The 23,633-nt window shown below is 34.6% G+C and overlaps 5 protein-coding genes across 5 annotated transcripts; 2 read left to right on the forward strand and 3 right to left on the reverse strand.

Annotated features, from left to right (window-relative positions):
- The first annotated feature begins 1,917 nt into the window (after positions 1–1,917).
- Positions 1,918–3,401, forward strand: LOC145606783 (uncharacterized). Its single transcript, XM_081662614.1, has 2 exons — positions 1,918–2,984; positions 3,273–3,401. Exons 1-2 carry the CDS (start codon positions 2,160–2,162, stop codon positions 3,375–3,377), a joined length of 930 nt encoding a protein of 309 aa, XP_081518740.1. The 5' UTR covers positions 1,918–2,159; the 3' UTR covers positions 3,378–3,401.
- LOC145606782 (putative aminotransferase ACS12) lies at positions 3,013–7,065 on the reverse strand. The gene is made up of 4 exons (XM_081662613.1): positions 6,494–7,065; positions 6,277–6,405; positions 4,677–4,834; positions 3,013–4,508 (listed from the first exon to the last, which is right to left on the reverse strand). Exons 1-4 carry the CDS (start codon positions 7,004–7,006, stop codon positions 3,656–3,658), a joined length of 1,653 nt encoding a protein of 550 aa, XP_081518739.1. The 5' UTR covers positions 7,007–7,065; the 3' UTR covers positions 3,013–3,655.
- Positions 7,066–10,142: 3,077 nt separating this feature from the next.
- Positions 10,143–14,342, forward strand: LOC145608562 (putative beta-D-xylosidase 7). Its single transcript, XM_081664178.1, has 6 exons — positions 10,143–10,625; positions 11,324–11,623; positions 11,727–11,896; positions 12,022–12,119; positions 12,401–13,168; positions 13,500–14,342. Exons 1-6 carry the CDS (start codon positions 10,155–10,157, stop codon positions 14,090–14,092), a joined length of 2,400 nt encoding a protein of 799 aa, XP_081520304.1. The 5' UTR covers positions 10,143–10,154; the 3' UTR covers positions 14,093–14,342.
- A 968-nt stretch (positions 14,343–15,310) lies between these two features.
- Positions 15,311–18,157, reverse strand: LOC145608363 (ATP-dependent Clp protease ATP-binding subunit CLPT1, chloroplastic-like). The gene is made up of 4 exons (XM_081663973.1): positions 17,772–18,157; positions 17,646–17,681; positions 16,894–17,003; positions 15,311–15,543 (listed from the first exon to the last, which is right to left on the reverse strand). The coding sequence occupies exons 1-4, from the start codon at positions 17,993–17,995 to the stop codon at positions 15,326–15,328; spliced, it is 588 nt and encodes a 195-aa protein (XP_081520099.1). The 5' UTR covers positions 17,996–18,157; the 3' UTR covers positions 15,311–15,325.
- A 1,146-nt stretch (positions 18,158–19,303) lies between these two features.
- Positions 19,304–20,718, reverse strand: LOC145608774 (pathogenesis-related protein STH-21-like). The gene is made up of 2 exons (XM_081664374.1): positions 20,513–20,718; positions 19,304–19,794 (listed from the first exon to the last, which is right to left on the reverse strand). Exons 1-2 carry the CDS (start codon positions 20,700–20,702, stop codon positions 19,499–19,501), a joined length of 486 nt encoding a protein of 161 aa, XP_081520500.1. The 5' UTR covers positions 20,703–20,718; the 3' UTR covers positions 19,304–19,498.
- Positions 20,719–23,633: the final 2,915 nt, after the last annotated feature.

The raw sequence follows: 23,633 nt of genomic DNA on the forward strand, positions 1-23,633 counted from the left end.
AAGGTGACAAACCTTGCTTGGTATATTTTGTATAATATTAATATTAGCATTATATTAGTAGTACAAATATTTTTCGTGATACTTTTTTTTAATCTAATACTACCTCTGTTAATTGTTATCTGCAACTTTGGGTATTATTTGAGAGACATAAAATATTCCAAAGTTGCAAATAACAATTAACAGAGGTAGTACATTGTTTAATATCATCCTTTTTGGACAATTTCCATAATAGAATATGTGCAACAACATTATATATATATATATATATATATATATATATATATATATATATATATATATATATATGTGTATATATATATATATATTAAGGATGTACTCATATGAGTAAATTTAGTATTATTCTAAGGTCCCATTTCACTCTTTGGCATTCCTTGATTTCCTTCCAAGAAATAAAAAAAGTAATGTGTTTTTGTAGGCTTTATCTATGCCGAGATGCTAAGTGTATTGTTCATTTGTCCTTAAAAAGACCTCGTGGAATCTTTGTCCAGCTTCATAAATCTTTAATATTCCAACAGTGCTAGAGAGCTTCATAGATAATATTTGATGGGGAAGTTGAGACACAATCAAGGGAATTCACTCGAATGGACCGATCTTTTGTAAATCAAAAGCAGAGGAAGGCATGGGTTTTTGCATTACATTTTCAACAAAATTCATTTAACATTTTCTCTTTTTTCTTTTTGAATTCAAATATCTGGATAAGTTGGATTGAATTCAGATTAGCATTTTTCCAAACCAGTTTGTGTTATTAACCAAAAAAAAAAAAAAAAAAAAAAAAAAAAAAAAAAAAAAAAAGGCCACACACACGTAATCATCACCCTCTAGATTTGTTTTGAAGGAATCATCACCCTCTAGATAATATTGTAGACACTATACAATTTTATGCAATTAGGATAATTTATTTTTCAGAAAACAATAAATAGGTAATTTAAATTATCAAGTAATGGGAGTAGATCACAATACCTAAATGAGATGAAATAAATAAAAAATATAACCACCTCACCATTGACTTTCTTAGGTCAAAATTAATTTATGATACTTTTAATTTGTAGATAAGGTAAGCCTTTGGTCCTTCTGGTTAGGTTTTTGTAGGGTAAACTACTGAAGCAGTGGTCTTTGGGGTCAAATGAAACTCTATAATAATCCAAAAGTATAAATAATTCATTTAATTAAGTCACAATAAAATCCTCTTAATAGGTACCTAATACAACCTGCCCCTCTAATTAAGGGTCTAAATTCATATTGAAATTCCCTTCATTGCTCTTCCATCAAACACACCACTGGGACTAAAAACCAATATAAGGTTCTTTGATTAACTTTATAACTTTAAGGGTATGTTCCGTTCACCTTATTTTCACTTATTTCAGGTGTAAGGGTTACCCAAATACAATTTACAACTAAAATAAGTTTTAATAAGGTTTAATAAGTTCAGTTCAGGTCAGATCATTAAAAATCTGGTGAATAGAACACACCCTAATACCTTTTTTTTTTTTTTTTTTTGTTATGCCCTTCATTCAAAATTATGCTTAGCTCTTGGAGTTAAAAACATGTAAATTCCGACATAAAATCTTTATATTTAATAAAAACAATGAATGATCAAATATATAATTGCATATCCAAGAAAACATTTTTCTTTAAAAAGGTACGGAGTAAGAAAGATCCTAATCAGACCTCAAAGCACCCTTTGTAAGATTTTAATCTCAACCCTCTAAAATATGAAGTGTAGGAGAAGAGTGTTACCAAGCGAGTCCATACCTTAACAATACAGTTGCATAAAATTTTGTAACTTATATTTCCCGTTATCAAGAGAGAAGCTATTAGCATGATTGAAGACTGGAAGTGCACCAACCTTTTTATCCAAGTGTCAAAGACTTCTGAAAGAGAAGATTTGGGAAGTAAGATAGCATTAACTAAGTGGAGGGCAGAATTCAGTAGACCAAACCCAATTTGGCAAAATCCCAACCAAGAGAATTTTAAGTTGATGGTACAGTTAATCAAAAAGATTATTTTAACTTTGAATTCCCCACTAATTTCTATCCCACTAACTACATTTCAACTTCACTATAAAAAGAAACTCAACATACCACGAAAACACCAGGCACTAGATTCATCCATTCATACTCTTATTTTCCCTTCCTACAATGGAAGATAAGGAAAACCATGAGCAAATTGAGTGCGGAAAGAAAATCAAGCAACAAATTACGGTACCCTTTATTTGGGAAGATAAACCGGGAGCACCCAAAAAGGATTGGATGCCAAAGCGCGAGCTTACTACTCCTGTTCCCCTCCCAGTGAAGTATGTTGCTTCAATCCCCTTCAAATGGGAGGAGAAACCAGGGACTCCACTTCGGAGTTTTGCTCAGGAATCAACAGAACAAAAGAAACAAGAAACAATACCGGAAAATAGGAGCTTACCCTTACCTCCTGCATACTTTACTAAGTATGAGGATGAGACCGATGAAGGAGATAGCTCCTATGGTGATGATTATGAAGACCGAGATTGGATGTCAGAGTTGGATTTTGAGGCAATGAGTGTCCAATCAGAAGATTCCTTTTGCTCTGCTCCATCTCTCCTAGCAAATCGCCTCACACCCCTCCGAAACCCTTTTATAGAGCATCAGGGTAACGGGTGTATGGAAGCTCCTTATTCACCTGAAAGTAGCAGTATTCCAAATAGTTGTACAACTAGAGATATAAGCTTGAGGGGTTCTGCTTTCTTGGCACACCTCTTTCCTTTATATCCACCCAAGTCTGGATTTCTGGAAAAAAGGAAGACCCCTGAGGAGAAAATTAGGCTTCCTGAGAAGAAAACTCCTACTTTGGTAGAGCATAAAAAACTCGGTGGTGATGGAAGACAAAGTGGCGTGATTAGAAGGCCATGCACCCTGGGAGAGCTGATAATGCAGAGTCGTAGAAGAAGTTGCCGCCGAAAGGCAGTTAATATGAAGAAACAATATCAGCAAAAGGTAATCTAACCCATAGTATTACAGAAATTTGCATAAAACTATGCATGTCAATTTGTCAAAAACAGTACAACTGCAATCTACTAGGGATTAACCTTCTAGATTGATGAAAACAAATGGCTATTTAGCAACCAATGCTTTATAAAAACTGAGAAAGGAAAAAAAAAAATCCCAAGTTATATACTTCCTCATATTCTACAGATGGACAAAATTGGCCGAATGGTCTTTAATAATTCCTCCTTATATACAAAAACTATTCGCTAATTTACTTGCCTGGTGGGAAAATGGCAGGACTTCACAAAGAAGAAACCTCAAGGATGCTTCAACATTGTGGCCAGTGGAGGAGGACTAGTGAAAATGCTGAGGGAGGACTTTTTGGCATTAAGAATTTCTTAGGAAAGCACTTCATGGATATTCTTTTGCGTAGAAACTGTTTTCTCATATTTGTAGGAGTGAAATATTCAGTGTCTCCATATATCTTCTCTTCTCAACATGTTTCATAAATAAATATCAAAGATCTTTCTGTGCTGTATGATTGGCTAATAATATGATATCTGTACATTTTCTCCATTTATCTCCCTTCTTCAATGACCTTTCCACTAGGTGATGTTTATTTGACAATTTTGCTGGACAATTATTCACATGAACTCAAAACTACTGCAACTCACAGCACGTTAGCGGGGTGATTTGCAGCTTTCACAAACTTTCCTAATTCGTGCCATAATCAAAGGAATTTCTTTTTCAGCTACCGCAGTGAAACAACACCTAAACCACCCAGGTTCAATGCAATGAAAGGATGACCCAGGAGTTAAATTCACTTTGCCTACAGTCAGCAGCTTCTCCCATAAGTCAAGCTCTCCTTTTTCATTGTAGGGCTTAATTAGCCCACTAAAATTAGCCCAGCAGTATAATCCTCCATCACTCCTTGCACAAGGTACTCCAAGTTGATCTAAACCAGCAACAAAGGAGTCATGCACCCTCTTCAGCCTCTTTCCATTTATTTCCATATATTCTTCAATGAACCTTTTATCTGACAGCATTGATACTACTAAGCGCTGTGTAGGAGCAGAAATAGAAGAAAACCTGGCAAACTTTTTTGCAGCAGCCAATACGTTCTCATTAAAGGTATAGATGGCCCCAACTCTAAAACCTGGAAGAGAAAGATCTTTGGACAATCCATAAATGATATGAACCCTATTCTTCTCAAAGTCTTCAGCTTCGACAATCTTTGCTATGCTCACAAATTCTGTATCCCCATAGGTTGACCCCGCAAATATTTCATCAGATATAATGTGAATGTTTTTGTCCCTGGCAAAGTCCAAAATGGTATATAATGTATCATTTGAGAGTATATTGCCCACAGGATTGGAAGGGTTTGAGAAGAGTATCCCACGAACTTTAAGCCCTCGTTTTCTAGCATTATTATAAGCTTGATCGAGGGCGGTACTACTTAATGTGAAGTTGTCAGAACTACGACAGTGTATAGGTATTAGTTCCACTCCAGTACGCACCAAGTCCCTGTCAAAACTGTAGGCTTCCGTGTTAGTCTATGCCCATATTGGTGCCATTTTGTCTAATTGTTCGTGCATTTTGATACTTTTTATGTAAATGGACAAGGACAATAAAACTGGTTTAGATATATGTAGGAAAAAAATGTTCTTTAACGCATAAGATAAGACAGAAATAGATAAGTACCCAGCATAATATGGTGCAGGAATCAGAAAGGCATTCCCATGGTCTGCCAGGCAGAAGCATAGTATCTCCACTGCAGGAGTAGCACCAGACGTCAATACTAGTTGTGACGGATCAAAGAAGACATCCCCCATCACCCTAGACATGAAATCGGCCATTGCCTACAATTAACAAGATACCTATTACTTTTAAAATTTTCAAGAAAATAGAATTACACAAGTGAATTGTGACAATCACATGGAAGTAACCATAAGTTTGTTCATGAATAGAGAGCCAGGTCTAGGAAGGGGAGATGCATAGAGGATCACATCACTTAACCAGTTAACAATTTAGCATGACTAATACTTTGTAATAACTACATTCAACTCAATTTTGTGAAGGCCTCTAACAAGGAAGCTAAAAGAAGAGTTTGTTGACCAAAACACACAGCATGTAATGATATTGAAAGCCTACATTCCAGAGCATCCAAGAATATTAGAAACACAACATGCCGAATGTTCATAATTCAACTTTTTACAGTCCAGCCCTAGTTTTCACTTTTCAGATACAATTTAGCAGAATAAAATGGGCTAATCTTCTACCAATCTGCAATCCTAGTTCCTGGTTCCCTATGTGATTTAAGAGCAAGTTCTAGATACGTCCTCTCTGACTGTAGAAAGTACAAAGAGAATAATTCCAAAATTTGAACGGTCTTTTCACTTAACTATGAAGAATCCTCTCCACACTAGGACTGATTTGGTTCACAGAATAAATATTTTGGGGGAAGAGGTGAGTTACTTGTGCAAAGTAGATTACCATTACAAACATGAATGGTATACGAATCCTTCAAATTTCATGAATTTAGCAATTGAGTTAGAAAATATAGATGTCACGATTTGACCACATGTTGCATCCTAGACAACTAGCTCAGAAACAAATATAACCTTTTGTGGAGTAAACAGATAGCCTAAACTCAGGAATTGGTTCTTTTTCTTTAGTAAAACACCTTGACAAGGAAATTTTCCTTGCCAACTCTTCATTCAACATCACTTCCCAATTTCAATATAAGCTAGTTTAAATCATCTTCCCTGTTCTTTCCCTAACTAAATATATACTCTGTTATATATCATATCCTAGCATAACTTCTTAAAGCACACACCTTTTAAAACATTCTCAAGTGCTTGTTGTGTTGATCCATTAACAGATTACATATTGCTTAAGTTATTACTGTTAGTCTCTAATGTCACACCAATCTTTTTCAGCTATTGTCAATGTCAACTAATCCAGATTGAAATCACTCTACTACATCCCGAAACGTACACGAATGCAAAACCAACCCAACTTGCCAACTTTTTCCCAAATGCAATTGATTCCAAATCATTCAGCACAAAAAGTTCTCAAACAAAAGCCCCTAATAGCTAAACTTTCCATTTTTAGTGTAATTATTAATGAATTATGCATCATTAACCGCAAAAGGTTAATCTACATTGCAAAACAACAATAATGACTGGGGTTATCTAATGCAAAATCTTCATCAAAAGCAGCAAATAAAAACAGCATTCTACTTTAACCAATAATTAATACATAAAAATAACATAAATTCAAAAAAATTAAGAAAATTTACCATTTTCAAGTCCATTAACCCATCAAATGGTTGGTAAGTAGCAATCCCATTAATCCCCAATTCACCACCAATCAACATCGAACCGTCCCAATTCTCTGCTACCCATTTCTCAATCAAATCCAACGACAACTAAAATTCCACAAAAACAAAAAAACAATTAACACCCAAATCAAAATCAAAAATGAAAAATACCCAACAAGAAATTAAGTAAACCCACCAAATTCTCAGCCAAACCAAGCTGAATAACCCCATTGGGATTATCAATTTCATGATACGCATCCTTCCGGGCCCTATCAAGGCCCAAATAGTAAGCAGAATCATTGGGCCCGGCAAGCACAGAAGCCCGAGAAGAAAGACGAGCAGGCCCAATAGAACAACGAGAAGAAGATAAACTAGGGCGAGAAGAAGATCGATGAAGCTCGACATTGGAGGAGGTAGGAGAGAGAGTTGGAGGAGATGAAGAAGAAGGAGGAGGTTGATTGTTGTTGTTGCGATTCTTCTTAAGATAAAGTTGGAAGAAGTAGAAAAGAGCACAAGGGATAATTGAGCCTAAAATAAGGCCACCCCTACCTTGAACAACCCCTTGTAATGGCACAATTAGCCTCATTGCAGGGGGTTTTGGGGTACCTGGGAAATTGGGTTCTTTGTTGTTGATGATTTTCTGGGTATTTTTCTGGGTTTTGGGGTTGAAGAAGGTGGTGTTGGAGGAGAGAGAGTGGAGTGAGGTCATGTAAAGATGGAAATTTTGAGATTGAGGATTTGTGAGGTTGGAGAATAACTTGTGATGAGATTTTGGGGGGATATTACTTGTATTTCTGTGGAATCTTTTTGAGTTGTTTTTGTAATTTTTTGTTTTATGTGCTTTTTCAGGTTATTTCTAGTTACATGAACTTCTATGAAGGACTGAAGGAGTCCATTTTAATTAATTTAAGTGTTTCAAGTTTACATTTTACACTATACATCATTTAAGGTTTTGTTTGTTCACCAAATTTTCACTTATTTTGGATTTAATAAGTTTAGATCAGAAATAATAAGTTCTAAAAAGTTTAGTTTAAGAAAAAAAATAAGTTTTGATAAGAGTTATCCAAGCTCAAATTACAATTAATAGAAGTTTTAATAAGTTCTAGATAAATTAGATTCAAATAAGTAAAACCGGATGAATAGAACACATCCTAAAATTTGACCAACAGAGATTGTTGATCTATACCTATTTTGTAAGAACAATATACAATTATGTAGGTACGGTTGGAATTGTCTTAATATATAGTTTTTAAATATTACTTAGTTTTTTAAATTATTTATATCTATTGATAATTACAGATATTATTAGCTAAAGTATTATACAGTATTGTACTTTGTTAATACATGAGATATACTTGCAAAGTTTCAAAGGAAATGATTGTTTGAATTAAGTTATATATATAGATTACATATTAATTGAGAATTAAGTGTTTGAATGGTTGTGATGAAAAGTTGAAAAATTAATGTTGAATTTTGAATTGGGTTTATTGGTTTGAATTTAAAGTGCCCATCAAAAAAAAAAGAATTTGAAGTGACTCACTTACTTTTGGTGGGTAGGTTTAATTTGAAGGATTTGGGATGGTTTTTTTGTTTCCTTTTGACTTTATGGAATATATTTGATTATTGTAAATTTGATTTGGTTGAACAACATGATAATATTGGTGTTCCTAAAAAAAAAATGATAATATTGGTGTAGGTGGATTCTTCATGACATTGGCACTATTTGTCTATTTCAAGTTCGACTCTTTGTATTTGTAAGTTGGCGATCTATAATGCTAAATGGGTGGGTTGTAGAGAGGAGGAGCAAAATAAAAGGGGATCATATTCAACCGGCCTAAGCAAGGCCCATCATCCATGCTTTTGTGATCCGAAATACAAGGAAAAGGGTCTTGTCTCCAAATCTCCAATTCAAACCAATGATGAACTTGCAGTCTTGCACAACACTACTACCACTTTCTTTTTTCCAGGCTGCATACCACTTTTATGGTCCATGAAACATCGACATCACTATCTTTCTTTATTTCTTGAATAACATTTTTTAAATTTTTTTTATTGTTCTAGTCCTATGTTCCTAATAGTGCTTCCATGCGACCATGCACACTATCGGGCAAAACACATATTGGGGGAAAGAAATCGGGCAGCAGACTATGTTGCCTCTCTCAGCATTCTATTTCGACTCATCAAGAAATAGATCTGTTTTTAATAGTAAATTTATTTACTTTTTTTTTTTTTTTTTTTTTTACTCCTTGATAGTTTAGGTCACGGTCTTGTGAGAAGACGTACCTAATCGTGTTGACACATGCACAAGATACACATACATGTACATATGTGTAGCATTTTTTGCGTACAAAAAAAATGGACATGCAAAAGACAGAGTTTGCAAATGATATCTTTAAATAAATTTGGAGGCCATAAACTAAATTTTACTCGTAATTCTATCCCTTGAATAAAAAAAAAAAATGTTTTCAAGTATGAATATATCAAAATATAGGATTAATTGCTAATGAAGTTAATAGAGAATTACTTCAATCCTAAATTCTTACATCCCCCAAATTTGAAAGTACAAGGCCAAGAAGATGGATTAATGGTAAGGAGGACAATTGGGTTTTCAAGTAGTTTAATAAGAATCACTCATTAGGTTACAATATTGACATACATAAGAGAAGATTAAAATAATTAAAGAATAATAATGCTCCATAAGACCATAATATAGTTCTCCTACATCCTTCAATATTCTTTATTCTAGTTATCTTTATTAATTTGTCTCATTTGATTTATCATCATTTGATTTATCATAGTCACCAAAACGAACTAAGAGCGTAAATATTTCCAATTCATTACACACAAAAAGAAATATACGAAGTATGATAAAGTAGACATTGCAATAAATTCAATACCACAGATAATATTTATTAAGGAAATACAAGTTACTCATCCTAAGTAACAACAAATGTAACTCAAGGGGCACGGATGTAATTTCGTGCTTTTAAGTTGGGGATAAAAACATCCACAAAAGGTTTTTTTTTAAAAAAAAACAAAAAAAAATTAATAATAAAAAAAATTTGTGTAAAATTACAATATATGCCACTTGAGTAACAAATTTCGTTACTCAGGATGAGTATACGTAGTATTTGTAATCCACAAAAATTGCAAATGAGAAGATCAATTGTTCAAATAGGCAGGGAGGATACTCGTATATAAGTGAAATGTGTCGACTTGGGCCCACTAAGGTCGAGTTCAGTTGGACCTACGTAATTAAGCCGGGTTTAGTTTGAGTTATACAATATCAATATACGTTTATACCTATCTAAGTCGAAATCTATGGACGTGTTCGGCACTAGATTTTGAGTAGCTTTTAGTAGTTTGACTTATTCAAACCACTACATAGAAAAAATTATGAGTATTTGGGAATGTAGTGGTGGGGGTAGAGTTTAGTGGTTGAAATAGCTTTTGTGAAAAGTCAACATTATTAACTTTTGTGAAAAGTCAACATTATTAACTTTTGTGAAAAGCTAGTTTACAGCTAACATTATTAGTTGTTGAATTTTCTTCTATTTTTTAGAATTTTACAGCTAACTGCTAGTTTACCAAACACTCATATTGAATTATTTATTTTCATAGCTAACAGCTACCTGGCCTACCTCTACAAACTGCAGCTACATTTTGCCGAACACGCCAACATTAAGTTACCACCTCCGTTACAGGTTATGTGCAACGACTTGACATAAACATAACCTGTAACGGAGGTAGTACTTTCGATCAAATCGGATAAGGTTGGTTCAGTTTTTCACACTTCTATATAACCGTCTCACTACTTAGCATCAGTTAGCACCCACTTAGCAAAGTTAGCAACAACCATGAGTGCCCAAAGGAGTGAAGCAACCACTCACCTCCCCACTATCACACACCTTTTCATCATCACAACACTCCTTCAACTCGCCCTAGTCAACTCAGTCCCACCTCCTCCCCTCTTCGCTTGTGACCCATCAAACCCATCAACAAAATCCTACCCATTTTGCAACACCAAATTACCCATCAATCAACGAGTCAAGGACCTTGTGACTCGACTCAGTTTAGACGAGAAGATATCTCAACTAACCAACTCGGTTCCACCGATTCCACGACTCGGTATCCCTGTTTACGAGTGGTGGTCCGAGTCACTTCATGGGGTGTCAAGACACGGGCGTGGGTACCGGTTCAATGGTACGTTTGCTAGAAATGGAACTATTTTCAATGGAACTGCAACCATTAAAGCGGCAACTATGTTTCCTCAGATTATTCTTACCGCTTCTTCTTTTGATGCTCAACTTTGGTATCGTATTGCACGGGTGAGTTACGTTATCATCATTTATTTATCTACTCCATTTTATAAGAAGATTGAATCTTTAATACTACATCTGTTACATATTATTTGCAAAGATTTGACATAAAGAAGAGATGAAAAATGTATATTCGTTGCAAATAATACTTCGTATGTAAAAAGGAATGTTTTTTCATACTCCGTAACTTTTTTTTGTTACGGAGGAACAAGTTTAAGTTTGTCTCTTGCACCCAGGCAATACTTGATAATTTATGTCAAATCGTTGCAAATAATACTTCGTATGTAAAAAGGAATGTTTCTTCATACTCCGTAACTCTTTTTTGTTATGGAGGAACAAGTTTGTCTCTTGCACCCCGGCAATACTTGATAAATGTACTAGTTGTTCAAAACTATGTGTGACAAAACTAGTTTAAATTGCACCATCAACATAGCTATTAATTCCAAGCAAACATATAAGTGATACTAAGGTGTTTTTATTAAATTACCAATAACTAGAATTCTAAACTATTCCTCGAAGAAGAGGAAATCAAGGCCAAACATGATGAACTATATGCTAAAAGCTGGGTGATCTCAAACAACTAAAAGCTCAACAAACTAATGTTTATAAATAGGCTTGTTATTGTGTTCCTATTACTATTAGTTAAAATGATCATCACACTTCTCTGTAAAATGTAAGTGAATTTTGAAATTTTCATATGAATGAAGGCAATCGCGACTGAAGCAAGGGCGATGTTCAATGTGGGACAAGGCAAAGGCTTAACATTTTGGGCACCAAACATAAACATATTTAGGGATCCAAGGTGGGGAAGAGGGCAGGAAACCCCTGGAGAAGACCCTTTGCTGACTTCTAGATATGGAGTGTCCTATGTTAGAGGGCTGCAAGGGTATACCTTCCAAGGGGATAAGATATCAAAGCATCTTCAAGCTTCTGCTTGCTGTAAGCACTTCGCGGCTCATGACTTGGATAATTGGCACGGGATCACTCGATATACCTTCAATGCAGAGGTAAAAAGATACCTTCATTATTGACTATTGTTTCCTTTCATTATGTTTGTATTCCCCTTGGCCAGTATTTTACTCTTTGTATCTGCCTATGTGGGTTTTGAAGGTGTCTAAGCAAGATTTGGCTGATACGTTCCAACCACCGTTCCAGAGTTGTGTTGAACAAGGTCAAGCCAGCTCGATTATGTGTGCGTATAATCGTGTGAATGGAATCCCTAGTTGTGCTCATCATGATTTCCTAACAGACACGGCTAGAGGACAATGGCATTTTGATGGGTAGCTTACATGTATATATCATTTATTTTGTATTTTAAACGGCTGCTGTTTTTTTAACTACTCTAAACGGTGGCTCCATTTTTTGACAATTTTTGGAAATCCTTATATTGATTCTTACTTCTTAGGTACATAGTCTCAGACTGTAATGCAGTACCAATAATTTATGAGCAACAGAAATATGCAAAAACACCAGAAGATGCAGTTGCTGCTGTTCTAAGTGCAGGTATATCTAAAGTGATGCTTTGTTTTCTGAGTCAAAATAAGTTCAGATAGGAGCTACCGTAGTTCAATATTATCAAAATATTTGAAGATGAGTGAAAACGAGCAATTTGTTATCATGATTGAAAACAACCAACCAAAAATATGCAGTCTGATAATTCATCTAATTGTGTTGTGTTTGAGCCTTTCCCTTCATTAATCTACTGAGATTTGAAAGAAAAATAGATAACAGCTGAAAAGTAAGAGATATTTACCATTTCCTGAGGTATGTTGCTGGGATTACAGGGATGGATGTGGAATGTGGATCTTACACACCACGTTATTCCAAATCAGCAATCACTCAGAAAAAAGTTGCAGAAGAAGAAATAGATCAAGCCCTCAACAACCTGTTTTCTGTTCGAATGAGATTAGGCCTTTTCGATGGAGATCCAAGGATAGATGGATCTTTCGGGAAGATTGGTCCAGAACAAGTTTGCTCAGAAGAGCATCAGAATCTTGCACTTGAAGCTGCCCAAAACAGCATAGTACTCCTTAAAAATGACAACAATCTCCTTCCGCTGCCAAAAGCCAAAACCAATTCATTTGCTGTAATAGGCCCCAATGCTAATTCCCCTGAAGTTCTTCTTGGTAACTATGAAGGTTATCCTTGCAAAACTACAACAATTCTCGAAGCATTGCAAAGTTATGTTGAGAATATAAAGTATCATTCAGGGTGCAATGCAGTTGAATGCTCATCTGCTGAAGTTGAACAAGTAGTGGAGCTAGCTAAAGAGGTTGATTATGTTGTTATGGTGATGGGTTTGGATCAAACACAGGAGAGGGAGAAACTAGATCGTGTTGATCTTGTTCTTCCTGGTAAGCAGCAAAGTCTTATAGCAAGCGTTGCAGAAGCTGCTAAGACACCGATTGTGCTAGTGCTTCTTTGTGGTGGCCCGGTTGATATCTCTCTCACTAGGAATGACAAAAAAGTTGGAAGCATTTTATGGGCTGGTTATCCGGGTGAATCCGGGGGACTTGCCCTTGCAGAAATCATCTTTGGTGATCATAATCCAGGTGACTATATAGCTAACCACTTTTTGCTTAGTCACTTCAATTATTAGGGAACCTGTCAAAAAAAAAAAAAAGAAATAAAAAATTTCTTAGTTAGTATTTTATTTAAAGGCTAAAATCAAATCGTTAGTCACATTTATAGTTTTTTATATATTGCCATATCTGTGAGGATAAATGTAATACAGTATCAAGTAAAGATATTGAATTATTTGTTTTTATAGTTTAACAGGGTTGGAAAAAAAAGGAATTTAGACTAGCAAATGTTTAAAAAAAAAAATACTTGCAAAACTAGCTATGAAGCCATGAAGGTCCTTACACTTTTGATTAACTGCAGGTGGGAGACTGCCAGTGACATGGTATCCACAAGATTTTGTTCAAGTACCAATGACAGATATGAGGATGAGGCCAGACAAATCTTCTGGCTATCCAGGGCGGACATACCGTTTTTACCAAGGCAAGAAGGTTTATGAATTCGGTTATGGGCTGAGCTACTCAAACTATTCTTATGAGTTCACGTCAGTTACTCAAGATAAAATTAGCTTGAATCAGGAACCACATACTAACCACTTTCTCAACGGCTCGAACATCACCCTCCCCATATTGGTTTCACAGCTGGGTGTACAGTTCTGTAAGACCCTGAAGTTTTCAGCTTTTGTCAGAGTGAAAAATACTGGGAAAATGGCAGGCAGGCATCCAGTTTTACTTTTTGTGAGGACAGGTGATCAGAATGATGACAGCCCCATAAAGCAGTTGACTGGGTTTGAGAGTGTGAACTTGAATGGAGGACAGGAAAGCGAAATAGAGTTTTCTGTGAGTCCATGCGAGCACCTAAGTAAGGCTAACAAGGACGGGCAGATGGCAATGGACAAAGGCGTATATTTCCTGGTTGTAGGAGAGGCGACTTACAAGATCACTACCACTGCATGAGCTTACTGAAACACAGATAGGGTGCTGCAAAGTTGATCAGAAATTTTCCTAGTTTTGACAGTTTGACTGTACTAGTTAGTTCAGACTCTTAATACTACAGATACCAGAACAATAAGCTTTGTCAAGAGAGCTGATATCAAGGTTCCATGAGTTTGTCTGTCTTCTTCACCCTATATTCCCAATAAGAATTTCCCTTGTACATCGTTGTGATGGTTTGGGATCATAGCCCTGTTTATATTTTGTATCTCATGTCGAGTCTCATTCCCCCTTTTGACACATTGCCTATTTAATTATTGAAGATTATCAAATGAATGCAGGTGATATACAGAATCAAAGACAATCAGTGTACTACCCTACTGGGGATGGCACTGGGCTGGCGGATGGATGGTCACAGAAATGACCCCAAGACTTAACTTGTTCAGTACAGTTCCATACCTAATTGGATACAGAAAGAGACAACGATCCTAGCCAAGTTTCATTAATTTGCTAGCTAAATGAGATGTGCTACTCAGTAGCATTTACTAGTGGGAAGGCAAAGATTATACGAAGTATCAAGCATGAGAAAATCGATTTCATTTTTCACTCCAAAAACCCATCTTACTGAATTGAATTGATAAAATACAATGATTTCACCAACCAGTTTGCACCAAACCTCTGTTTCCCAGGAACTAACCTATATCTTGATATGGGAATAGAATAAAAGGTAAGTATAAATGCGGATGTAAGGAGTAACTAACAAAGCATATTATTGACATTTCTCCATGGAACTCTTAAGAATAGTTTCAGTTTGCACATATTTTCACTGACACACAACCACCATCACCTCCATGACAAAGGAGCAAAACAGAATAAGTACAGGGTTTTACATAGACAGAGCAACGCCAATCAGAAAATTTGAAAGGTTAGAGGAAGCTACGACTATCTTCTGTTAATGGGATGACCAAAGGAGAAGATTCTGTTATCCAAAACAATAAGAACTCTGTTGCAGTGGCATTAGAGAAAGAATAAGCTATACTACATAAAAGCATAAAGGTAGATAGATACATTTCTAGTTATGTTAGATGTGATAGAAGAGCTAGCTTGCCATGTATGGGATTTGAATAAAGAAAAAGTAATAGCTCTATTTGCTACGGAAAGCCAACAAAACCCTGAGCATTGAAAGGCTGTAAGCCTGTAACCCAGATACAGCATCATATCATTCACATGGTCTAATACACATAAATTGGTATTAAATTATAAACACTCGTGATAAATGAAATAAAAGTAACCACCTGACTTTAGTTTCTGATCAACAGCCCAATCGAGAGCCTTCTGAGCTGGTTCAGTCAATGGAGGATGCTCAGGACTGAAGTAGTACATGTCAGATTTTCCAAGCAACTTGACAGTTTCATCTCGCACCTTAAAAAGGGTGATGCCGTTAGCCCTCAAAAATTTTGCAGCATGACTTGTTCCTAGGCACATAATGTAAGATACTATGTTAGCTGGTGACATAATACATAGGTAATTAATCAACAGATCAGCCTTGAAGAGAAAAGAAAACCGAAGGGGTTGGGGGGTCCAAGTAAACAATCCTTAAACACTGTGAACGTAATAGAAATTTCACAAGGTACAAACTAAACTAAGAGGATAACTAGCTGGTGGTCAAGTAAGAGTTTCTTTAAATCAATGCTCCAGGTGAAACTACATCTATGTCGTGGATAGGGGGGAAAAAGAGTTTCCAATCATGTACAACACATGCCATACATTAAATTGAACACAAACTGGGCATCCACGCCAAAAGTGCATCTATAGTTAATATTTAATCCATCTGCTTGCATAATTAGTCTCGGATTTGGACCTTATTATTGCAATTTGCATGATTGTCCTCTTAGAAAATGACACTTACTGTACGTACTCAATGTGGGATACAAGATACAACTCTCACATGTCTCATCACCCTCCAAGATTACAAAATCTCCTATTGGGTAATATTCGTTCTTAAATGTCTTCCATTGGTTACTTTCCCACACAATCATCGTCAACCCCATCCAGCCAAATCCAACCTTTTAATCTATCAAACTGATTTCATCACCAAAAGAGCAACAATCATGTTCAAGTACTTCACAAAAACTTGAGGTTTAATTTACCGAGGCTTCAAATGCTTGATAAACCACAATATAATTCTTTTTTCCCTCATTGTATAACGTAAAATCCTAACTAAAATATAATTTCTAAATATATTTACCTTATAAACCAGGCATCGTAACAAAACGTAAAATTTCCCAGTAAGCCTCTCCACAGTGACAAAAGTCAGACATAACTTTGTAATCCTTCTTTTCTAAGAACACAGCTTGAATCCAATAAGATCCAATGTGAATGACTTGGTTGAACAATTCTTCTCCAAGAATGACAATCTTCTAAATATTTACCTTATACACTTAAATTTCTAAGTCATCTCAATAAACCAAAATGATTGATTTAGCTCAAGGCTGCACTGGAGTCCAAGTACACTACAAGGTATTTTGGGCAAGTTGATCTGCCTAGTTCCCCAACCCCCCCCCCCCCCCCTCCCTCCCTCTAAACTTCTTGCCAAAGGCTACCAAGATTATCACACAAAGCGACGTGATTGAATAGCTAAGGATAACCAAATTCTTATAGTAAACATTATTAAGAAAGATTGATCACTTCACATACAACCCAGCAATTCAACTAATGTCATTTTTAAAGTTCTATCAAATATCATGTGAAGGAAGTACAGTTTTATATATTGAACTAGAAAACATAAAAGAGCAAAATTTCTCAACCATGACTGAATTACGAACCCTCAACCAAGATCCCCATCAGAAGCGCTTCAGTCCCTGTGTTTGGATATTTTAGTTTTCTTGCTTCCAGTTCAGCCATAGTGTATGACTTTATAGCCCTTGCAGACCATCTGTTTCAAGCTTGGAAACAAAACAATAATTAAGCAAGCAAGCATTTTAAAGTCTATAGACAACAGAGTGAGCTTACATAACAGGCACAAAATCAAACCCTTTCCAAATGCACCATGAAGACATAAAAACTAAATCAGGATGCCCCTTATATACAAAGTAAAAGGGGCATATCAACAAACACAAACCCATATAATACTGAAATAAATATAGTTTATCATGGCAACTCCCAAATTTCTTACAAAACCTAAATTGAAATAAGTCTTCAATCTTTGAACTCAAACATATGTAGCAAAATTCGATGATGTTCATACTATAAGTAAGCACGATTTAAGGAAATGAATGTGTAAAGAAGCACAACATCATACTGGCAATTGGAAATTCCTATCCACATTAAAGAATCACTTCAAACAAGCATTTAAATCCTAAAATAAGCCACATTATCCAAAATATCACAAGAAATCCATATTTCACTCCTCAAACAAATAGGAAATCAAAACAACTCCAGAGGAAAACATGCAAAAATAAGGTTTTATTTTAACGATTGAATTTCAAATTCACATAATCTTTATGATTTAATCACTTGAAATGACAAATTAACACAAAATTAATCTAATTAAACACGAAAATTTAAGGAACCTTACTTTGGCGATTTCTCAGCAGGAACTCCCTCTGGCCTACTGCAATCACGAAAATCAAACTTCAAATTCAGAAATCAACAAATTAAGATGATAAAAAGAAAAAGAAAGAATTGAATTCCAGAAACTTGCCTAGTTGGTAAACTGAAAGAAACTGTCATATTCGTGGATTGTCGCTTCAAGACGCAACGATTAGGGTTAGGTTTCCGAATTGCAAGCTGATTTCCGATGAAAGAGGTGGCTAAACTGCTTGAATTAGCAGATTGAAGAAAGAAATTACAGCCATTGATTTTCCGAAGCTCCGACGAAGAAGCAATGGAGGAGAGAGAAGAAGAAGTGAGAGTATGAGCCGCCATTTTTGTTTCTTCAAAAGTGAGGTAATCTGCGAAAATGGAGAGCGTAGTTTCAGCGGCGTGTTTTGGAAGAAATAGTTTCCAATGTGGAGTAGTAGTGTTTCTGGGTTTCTGATGTTGAAGTATTCGGAGGAGGAGGGATTGAAAGGGAAACAAATGGAATGGCTCACTTTATCTTTTGGAAGACCATCCTATACTCTTTAGTCTTTACCATCTTTGTTACGGAATACTCGTACAATTTTACTTTTACTGTTTCAGTTTTATCTTTTGGAAGACCATCCTGAATTATTTAGTCTTTACAATCTTTGTTACGGAGTACTCGTACAATTTTACTTTTACCGTTCCGATTTAGGCTATGTTTAATTACGTAGTATCTATATATGGTATTGTCCGGGTGGTTAATTAACTACGGACATATTACATTTCACATAATTATATTTAAGTATAAAAAATTATTAAATAGTTAGGTTTCATTTTTCACATGAATATCTCAAGATTTACATTTTTTTTCTTCTTATTTGATATAATTTGAACTTATTTTTTCTGATCTAATATAAAATAAGTAACAAGGTCATGAACTAATTGGTCTTGCTCATATTCTTTAGTTTTGATTATTAAAAGAATTAGTATACTTGTTAAAGTGACCTTGTTTTTTTTGACTTTTTTAATTACAATAACCTCTCATCAGTGAAGATTACCCCCATTTAATGATCACCATAACATTCATTAAACAAATTGTTTAGAGTACATGTGAAGTGATCACACAATCAACACCCACACATATACGATGAATTTGTGTAAAATTAAATGACATTTGCAATTCTGTCTACATATCATTATAATCTATTAAATATACATCAAATGAATGTTTCATTGACTTTGAGGTCAGTTGTTCAATCAACTACGAGTAGTGATTTGAATACTATACTTCGCATAATAAACTTCAAGCCAATTTTGATTATAACAATACTCTATCACTTATGGAGCTGATAGACCAAATAGTCAAAGATTGTTAACCTTTGAATTTTTCACCTCAAAATAATCTTACTTTCACCCAAAAATAATCTTACTTGTGTTATGGTTTTTTTGAAATATTATGTAATCGTTCGATCTTTGTATTATTCATATATATACTAACTTTCACTTTATTTTTATGCTAATGAACATCTAAAAACACGGTTTTTTTTTTTTTTTGAGGAAAATCTAAAAACACAGTTTTAATTACAATATATTTCGTATATTGTATTTATAACTATGAGAAAAACAAATTAAATACTTCGTAGGTTAAATAGATAAGAAATCAAAGGGATCGGAGCAATTAACAATCTTCAACTCAAACAATTATGTTTTTATTAAATCATTTTAAAGTCAACAAACCATTGGTACACACCTTTATTATATTAAGCACAACAAAAGATAAAATTACAATGCATAATACAAATTTCATTCATCTCACACATTATTGAAAGAGGAAATAGCTAGATATTCATCGAGTAATACGTATGATTAAGTACAAGCTTGAGGGTTGTTGCAAAGATACTCTTCGATGGCTTTGTAGGACATTTGCATGCTTTTAAGGCCAGTTTCAGCATCATCCTTGCTAAGAACAGCATCTCCTTTTGCGTGAAAATGAGCAGTCAATTTATAGTGACTTCCTGAACCATTTGGTTCAATTTTGGCTTCGTAAACAACACAATCTAATGCATCTCCAAGAACATCGCCCTCGAAAGTCGTGTACTTGACATAGTAGTTGTCCACATCAAGCTCGTTCACCTTGCTTTTCAAGTATTTGTATGGAACCCCTGCGCAATTTATCAATCACATACATGTATAATTAGCTTAGCATAGCATGTATATGCACTGAAGTTTACCACAGTACATAATTAATAATGTTAAAGTTTAATTTGACATACTACTTCATTAGTGAACATTGATTAGAAGGATTACTATGACCAATTGACCATGTCAAATTGTCAATTATAATATAATATTCAATTAATAATAACGGATTGGTGTCACTTTTTTTTTTTTTTTTGATTTGGCTACTTCAATTTATTGTAGTAATATGTTTGGTAAATCAATTATATATTATAATCAACACTGTAATAATTATCTATTTTTAATTACTCCGTATAATATATATATGAACCTGAGTAGTGTGGTAGTGGTACTGATAGAACGAATTGAAAGTCAAAAGCCAAAATTTGGCAAACAAGAATCCGCCTTGCAAACTATTTGACTATATAAAAAAATTTTACTCGTATAAAATAAACTATGTACCTAGATAGAAGCAATTTACCAAATATCTTTAATCTTTAAGCTAACACTCTCTAAATTGGCCTAGTTTGGCTAGTTAATTAGTTAAGTTAGTGATTGAGGCAAATTAAAGCTACGTACGTATTATCGATTGCATGCAATACTTAATTTGCATCTCAATATACTTTTATTAAGTAATACCAATATTGAAATATAAAACTAAAGCATCTAACACTCATCCAACAGTTAAATTGTTTAACAAACCTTCGGCAAAGTTAAATTGTTTGACGCATCCAACAGCAGTAGTGTCACCCTCTACAAAATCAATACTTTTGATCACTTGAGGTGTAACCGTGGGGAAAACATTGTGGTTGTCAAGGCACAAAGCCTTGAACAACCGAGCTGGGGCGACCGAGCTAGTTTCGTCGACAACGGTGAAGGTAGAGACACCCATGACTAGCTTTGTGATGATATTAATTATATCAAGATTATAAGAAAGTAAGGATGACTTAAGAGAAAATGATATTAGAGCTTAAGGTTTTGGATGATAAAAGAATGTGGATTTTCTTTGGTATTTATTGAGTTAGAGTTAAGGGTAGTTAGAGGTGAGAAAGCAACATTTGTTATTTATTTTATTGGTCTTATTCTCTTGCTGATGATCCAAGCTTTGAATTTCTTCACCTCTTCCTGATAATACGAACATAAAATAAGAGAAGTTTCTTGTACTTTAGTAGAATTAGAGTTAGGTAGTAGTTCTCTAACATTTAAGTTTTGGTTATCTTAAACCGTTCCATATTTAATTAATACAAGTAGATAGTTATTTTATTTTGATTTCATCTTAGAATATTTAGCAACTTTTAAAGTTAAATCTTGTTGTATGTTGGTAATTTACTAATTTGATATGGTGAAAAAGAATTGTACTCGTAATTTATATATACTACGTATTAGATAGTTTGTCTAGACCTGACGTGTAAAGAAAAAAACTTAGGCCATATTTATGTCAAACCAAGAGGCTAGAAAATGATTAAGAAAATTTATACGAAGTATGTTTTTCAATAATATCTTTTACAATATAATGCTACTTTGTAGCAAATTTGCTGCTTAGATAATCATTCACATATAAATGGAAGTTTACTTCTATTTTGTTGATTTTTGGTCTTCTCTTCTAGTTTGTTAGCTATACTAGTCAAATTTGGCTTGAATTAATTAAATAATTGCAGGCTTGTCAAGTTGTCATGATAACTATAAGCACAAATTGTGAATTAAAAAAGAGAGGTTGAACCGTTGAAAGCACCTCATATAAATTTTCTTAGGGAGTACATAAATTTTATATTTTAAATTTTTAATGCATAAGTATATCCTTTGCAAAGATATATAATAGTCCCTTTGATCCTTTTTTAAGGGTCTGTTCTCTTCAGCTTAGGGCCTGTTCTCTTCAGATTATTTTCAGTTTAGTTCAACTCCAATAAGTTTAGTTTAGTTTAGTTTAGTTCTTAATTTTATTCTCTCATAAAATATTTAGTTCAGTCCAGTTCAGCTTCAATAAGTTCAGTTCAGTTCAATCAATCAGAACAAGCCCTCCTTAATTTCAGTTCAGCTCGGTAATCTCTAATCAGTTTAGTTCAGCTCTAATCAATTCAGTTCAGTTCAACTCCTAATTTCCTTCTCTCATAAAATATTCATTTTAGCTCTATTCAGTTCATTTCAGCTTTATTCAGTTCAGTTCAGCTTTATTCAGTTCAGTTCAGCTCCAATCAGTTCAGTTCAACAAATCAGAACAGACCCTAAGTTATTCTCATTATTCTTAGTAAACGCATATTTAAAATTGAAATATCTCTAATAATATGCTACAGTAATATAAAATTAAACTCTGATATATAGAAATTTGATCTTACTAGTATTCAATAAGACTAATTAAATAAGACCCTTTAATCAATCAAGACTCCCTCAAATTATCAATCCCATAAAAAGTGCTCCGGAGCTTAAATGTGAAAATGTGGAACAGGCCCTCAGTTGGGCTGCATACACGACTAAATCCAATTATCAACAACGGTATGCCAAATTCGGTGAACCCCATAAATCAGTCCATAATCTATCGTGTTTGAACGTGGAGTGGGACCTTCCTTTGTTTTTCAATCACTCCATTTTTTCGCATTATTATTTCATTTGATTACTAGTAACATAATTAGTGGTGTTTTAGGACCTGTTCATATTTATTAAACTGATTGGAGATGAATTGAACTGATTGGAGCTGAATTAAACTGAATTGAATAGAGCTGAAATGAATTTTTTCCTTGAGAGAAAAAAAATTGAAAACTGAACTGAACTACTGAAATTAAGTTGAAGTGAATAGACCCTTAAACGGTGCACGCTAAAGCACCCATTTCAGTATAGACTACTCTATTTCACAATATAGCCCATCTTCAGTACTTACCAAATTAATCACATACGTAGTACTTGTATTCACAAATTTTTGTATGCGGCTGGCCACATGGTGCGGCAGGGGTTACTTGTATGGTGTTACTATAGGTGTTACTTGTTTCTGGGGTTACTTGTATGGGTGTTACTGGTTTTGTCAGGGGTTACTTGTAGGTGTTACCTGTATTCTGGGGTTACTTGTATGGGTGTTACTGGTTTTGTCAGGGGTTACTTGTAGGTGTTACCTGTATTCTGGGGTTACTTGTATGGGTGTTACTGGTTTTGGTCAGGGGTTACTTGTAGGTATTACTTGTATTATGGGGTTACTTGTATACGTGTTACTAGTTTTGGTCAGGGGTTACTTGTAGGTATTACTTGTATTATGGGGTTACTTGTATACGTGTTACTAGTTTTGGTCAGGGGTTACTTGTAGGTATTACTTGTATTATGGGGTTACTTGTATACGTGTTACTAGTTTTGGTCAGGGGTTACTTGTAGGGTGTTATTGGTTTGGTACGAGATTTTGATCTGGGGTTACTCAACCCATTCAAGTGTTCCATACAAGTAACCCCAGAATACAAGTAACTCCAGAATTGAAACAAGTAACCCAGAATACAATTTTTTTTTTCAAGAGTTACTTGTACAATGTTATTGGTTTTGGTCAGGGGTTACTTGTAGGGTGTTACTAATTTTGGTCGGGGTTACTTGTAGGGTGTTACTGGTTTGGTATAGGGCATACGTACAAACAACCCTTGAACAAGTAACTCATATAAGTAACCTTGAATAAGTAACTCATACAAGTAACCCATGCATACAAGTAACCCTTAAATAAGCTAGTAACTCATATAAGTAACCCTTGAATAATTAATCATACAAGTAACTCTTAAATTAACTCATACAAGTAAACCCTGAATAAGTAATCCATACAAGTAACCCCTTAAAATAAAACAAGTAACCCCTAAAAAAT

Source organism: Chenopodium album, chromosome 23, assembly GCF_948465745.1.
Source record: "Chenopodium album chromosome 23, dcCheAlbu1.1, whole genome shotgun sequence".
Lineage (NCBI taxonomy): Eukaryota > Viridiplantae > Streptophyta > Magnoliopsida > Caryophyllales > Amaranthaceae > Chenopodium > Chenopodium album.

Bases quoted from the DNA above. Each gene is read 5' to 3' on its own strand.
- LOC145606782 (XM_081662613.1), bottom strand. From the start codon at position 7,006: ATGACCTCACTCCACTCTCTCTCCTCCAACACCACCTTCTTCAACCCC. The intron at 4,835-6,276 runs GTAAATTTTCTT...TGTTAATTGTAG, and splicing joins GGTTAATGGACTTGAAAATG to GCAATGGCCGATTTCATGTC. The intron at 4,509-4,676 runs GTACTTATCTAT...GGAAGCCTACAG, and splicing joins CCTGCACCATATTATGCTGG to TTTTGACAGGGACTTGGTGC.
- LOC145608363 (XM_081663973.1), bottom strand. From the start codon at position 17,995: ATGGCGGCTCATACTCTCACTTCTTCTTCTCTCTCCTCCATTGCTTCT. The intron at 17,682-17,771 runs GCAAGTTTCTGG...TCGTGATTGCAG, and splicing joins TCTTTCAGTTTACCAACTAG to TAGGCCAGAGGGAGTTCCTG. The intron at 15,544-16,893 runs GTTCGTAATTCA...TTATGTGCCTAG, and splicing joins GATGGGGATCTTGGTTGAGG to GAACAAGTCATGCTGCAAAA.
- LOC145608562 (XM_081664178.1), top strand. From the start codon at position 10,155: ATGAGTGCCCAAAGGAGTGAAGCAACCACTCACCTCCCCACTATCACA. The intron at 10,626-11,323 runs GTGAGTTACGTT...ATATGAATGAAG, and splicing joins TTTGGTATCGTATTGCACGG to GCAATCGCGACTGAAGCAAG. The intron at 13,169-13,499 runs GTGACTATATAG...GATTAACTGCAG, and splicing joins CTTTGGTGATCATAATCCAG to GTGGGAGACTGCCAGTGACA.
- LOC145608774 (XM_081664374.1), bottom strand. From the start codon at position 20,702: ATGGGTGTCTCTACCTTCACCGTTGTCGACGAAACTAGCTCGGTCGCC. The intron at 19,795-20,512 runs GTTTGTTAAACA...TAAATTGCGCAG, and splicing joins ACAATTTAACTTTGCCGAAG to GGGTTCCATACAAATACTTG.
- LOC145606783 (XM_081662614.1), top strand. From the start codon at position 2,160: ATGGAAGATAAGGAAAACCATGAGCAAATTGAGTGCGGAAAGAAAATC. The intron at 2,985-3,272 runs GTAATCTAACCC...GGAAAATGGCAG, and splicing joins AGAAACAATATCAGCAAAAG to GACTTCACAAAGAAGAAACC.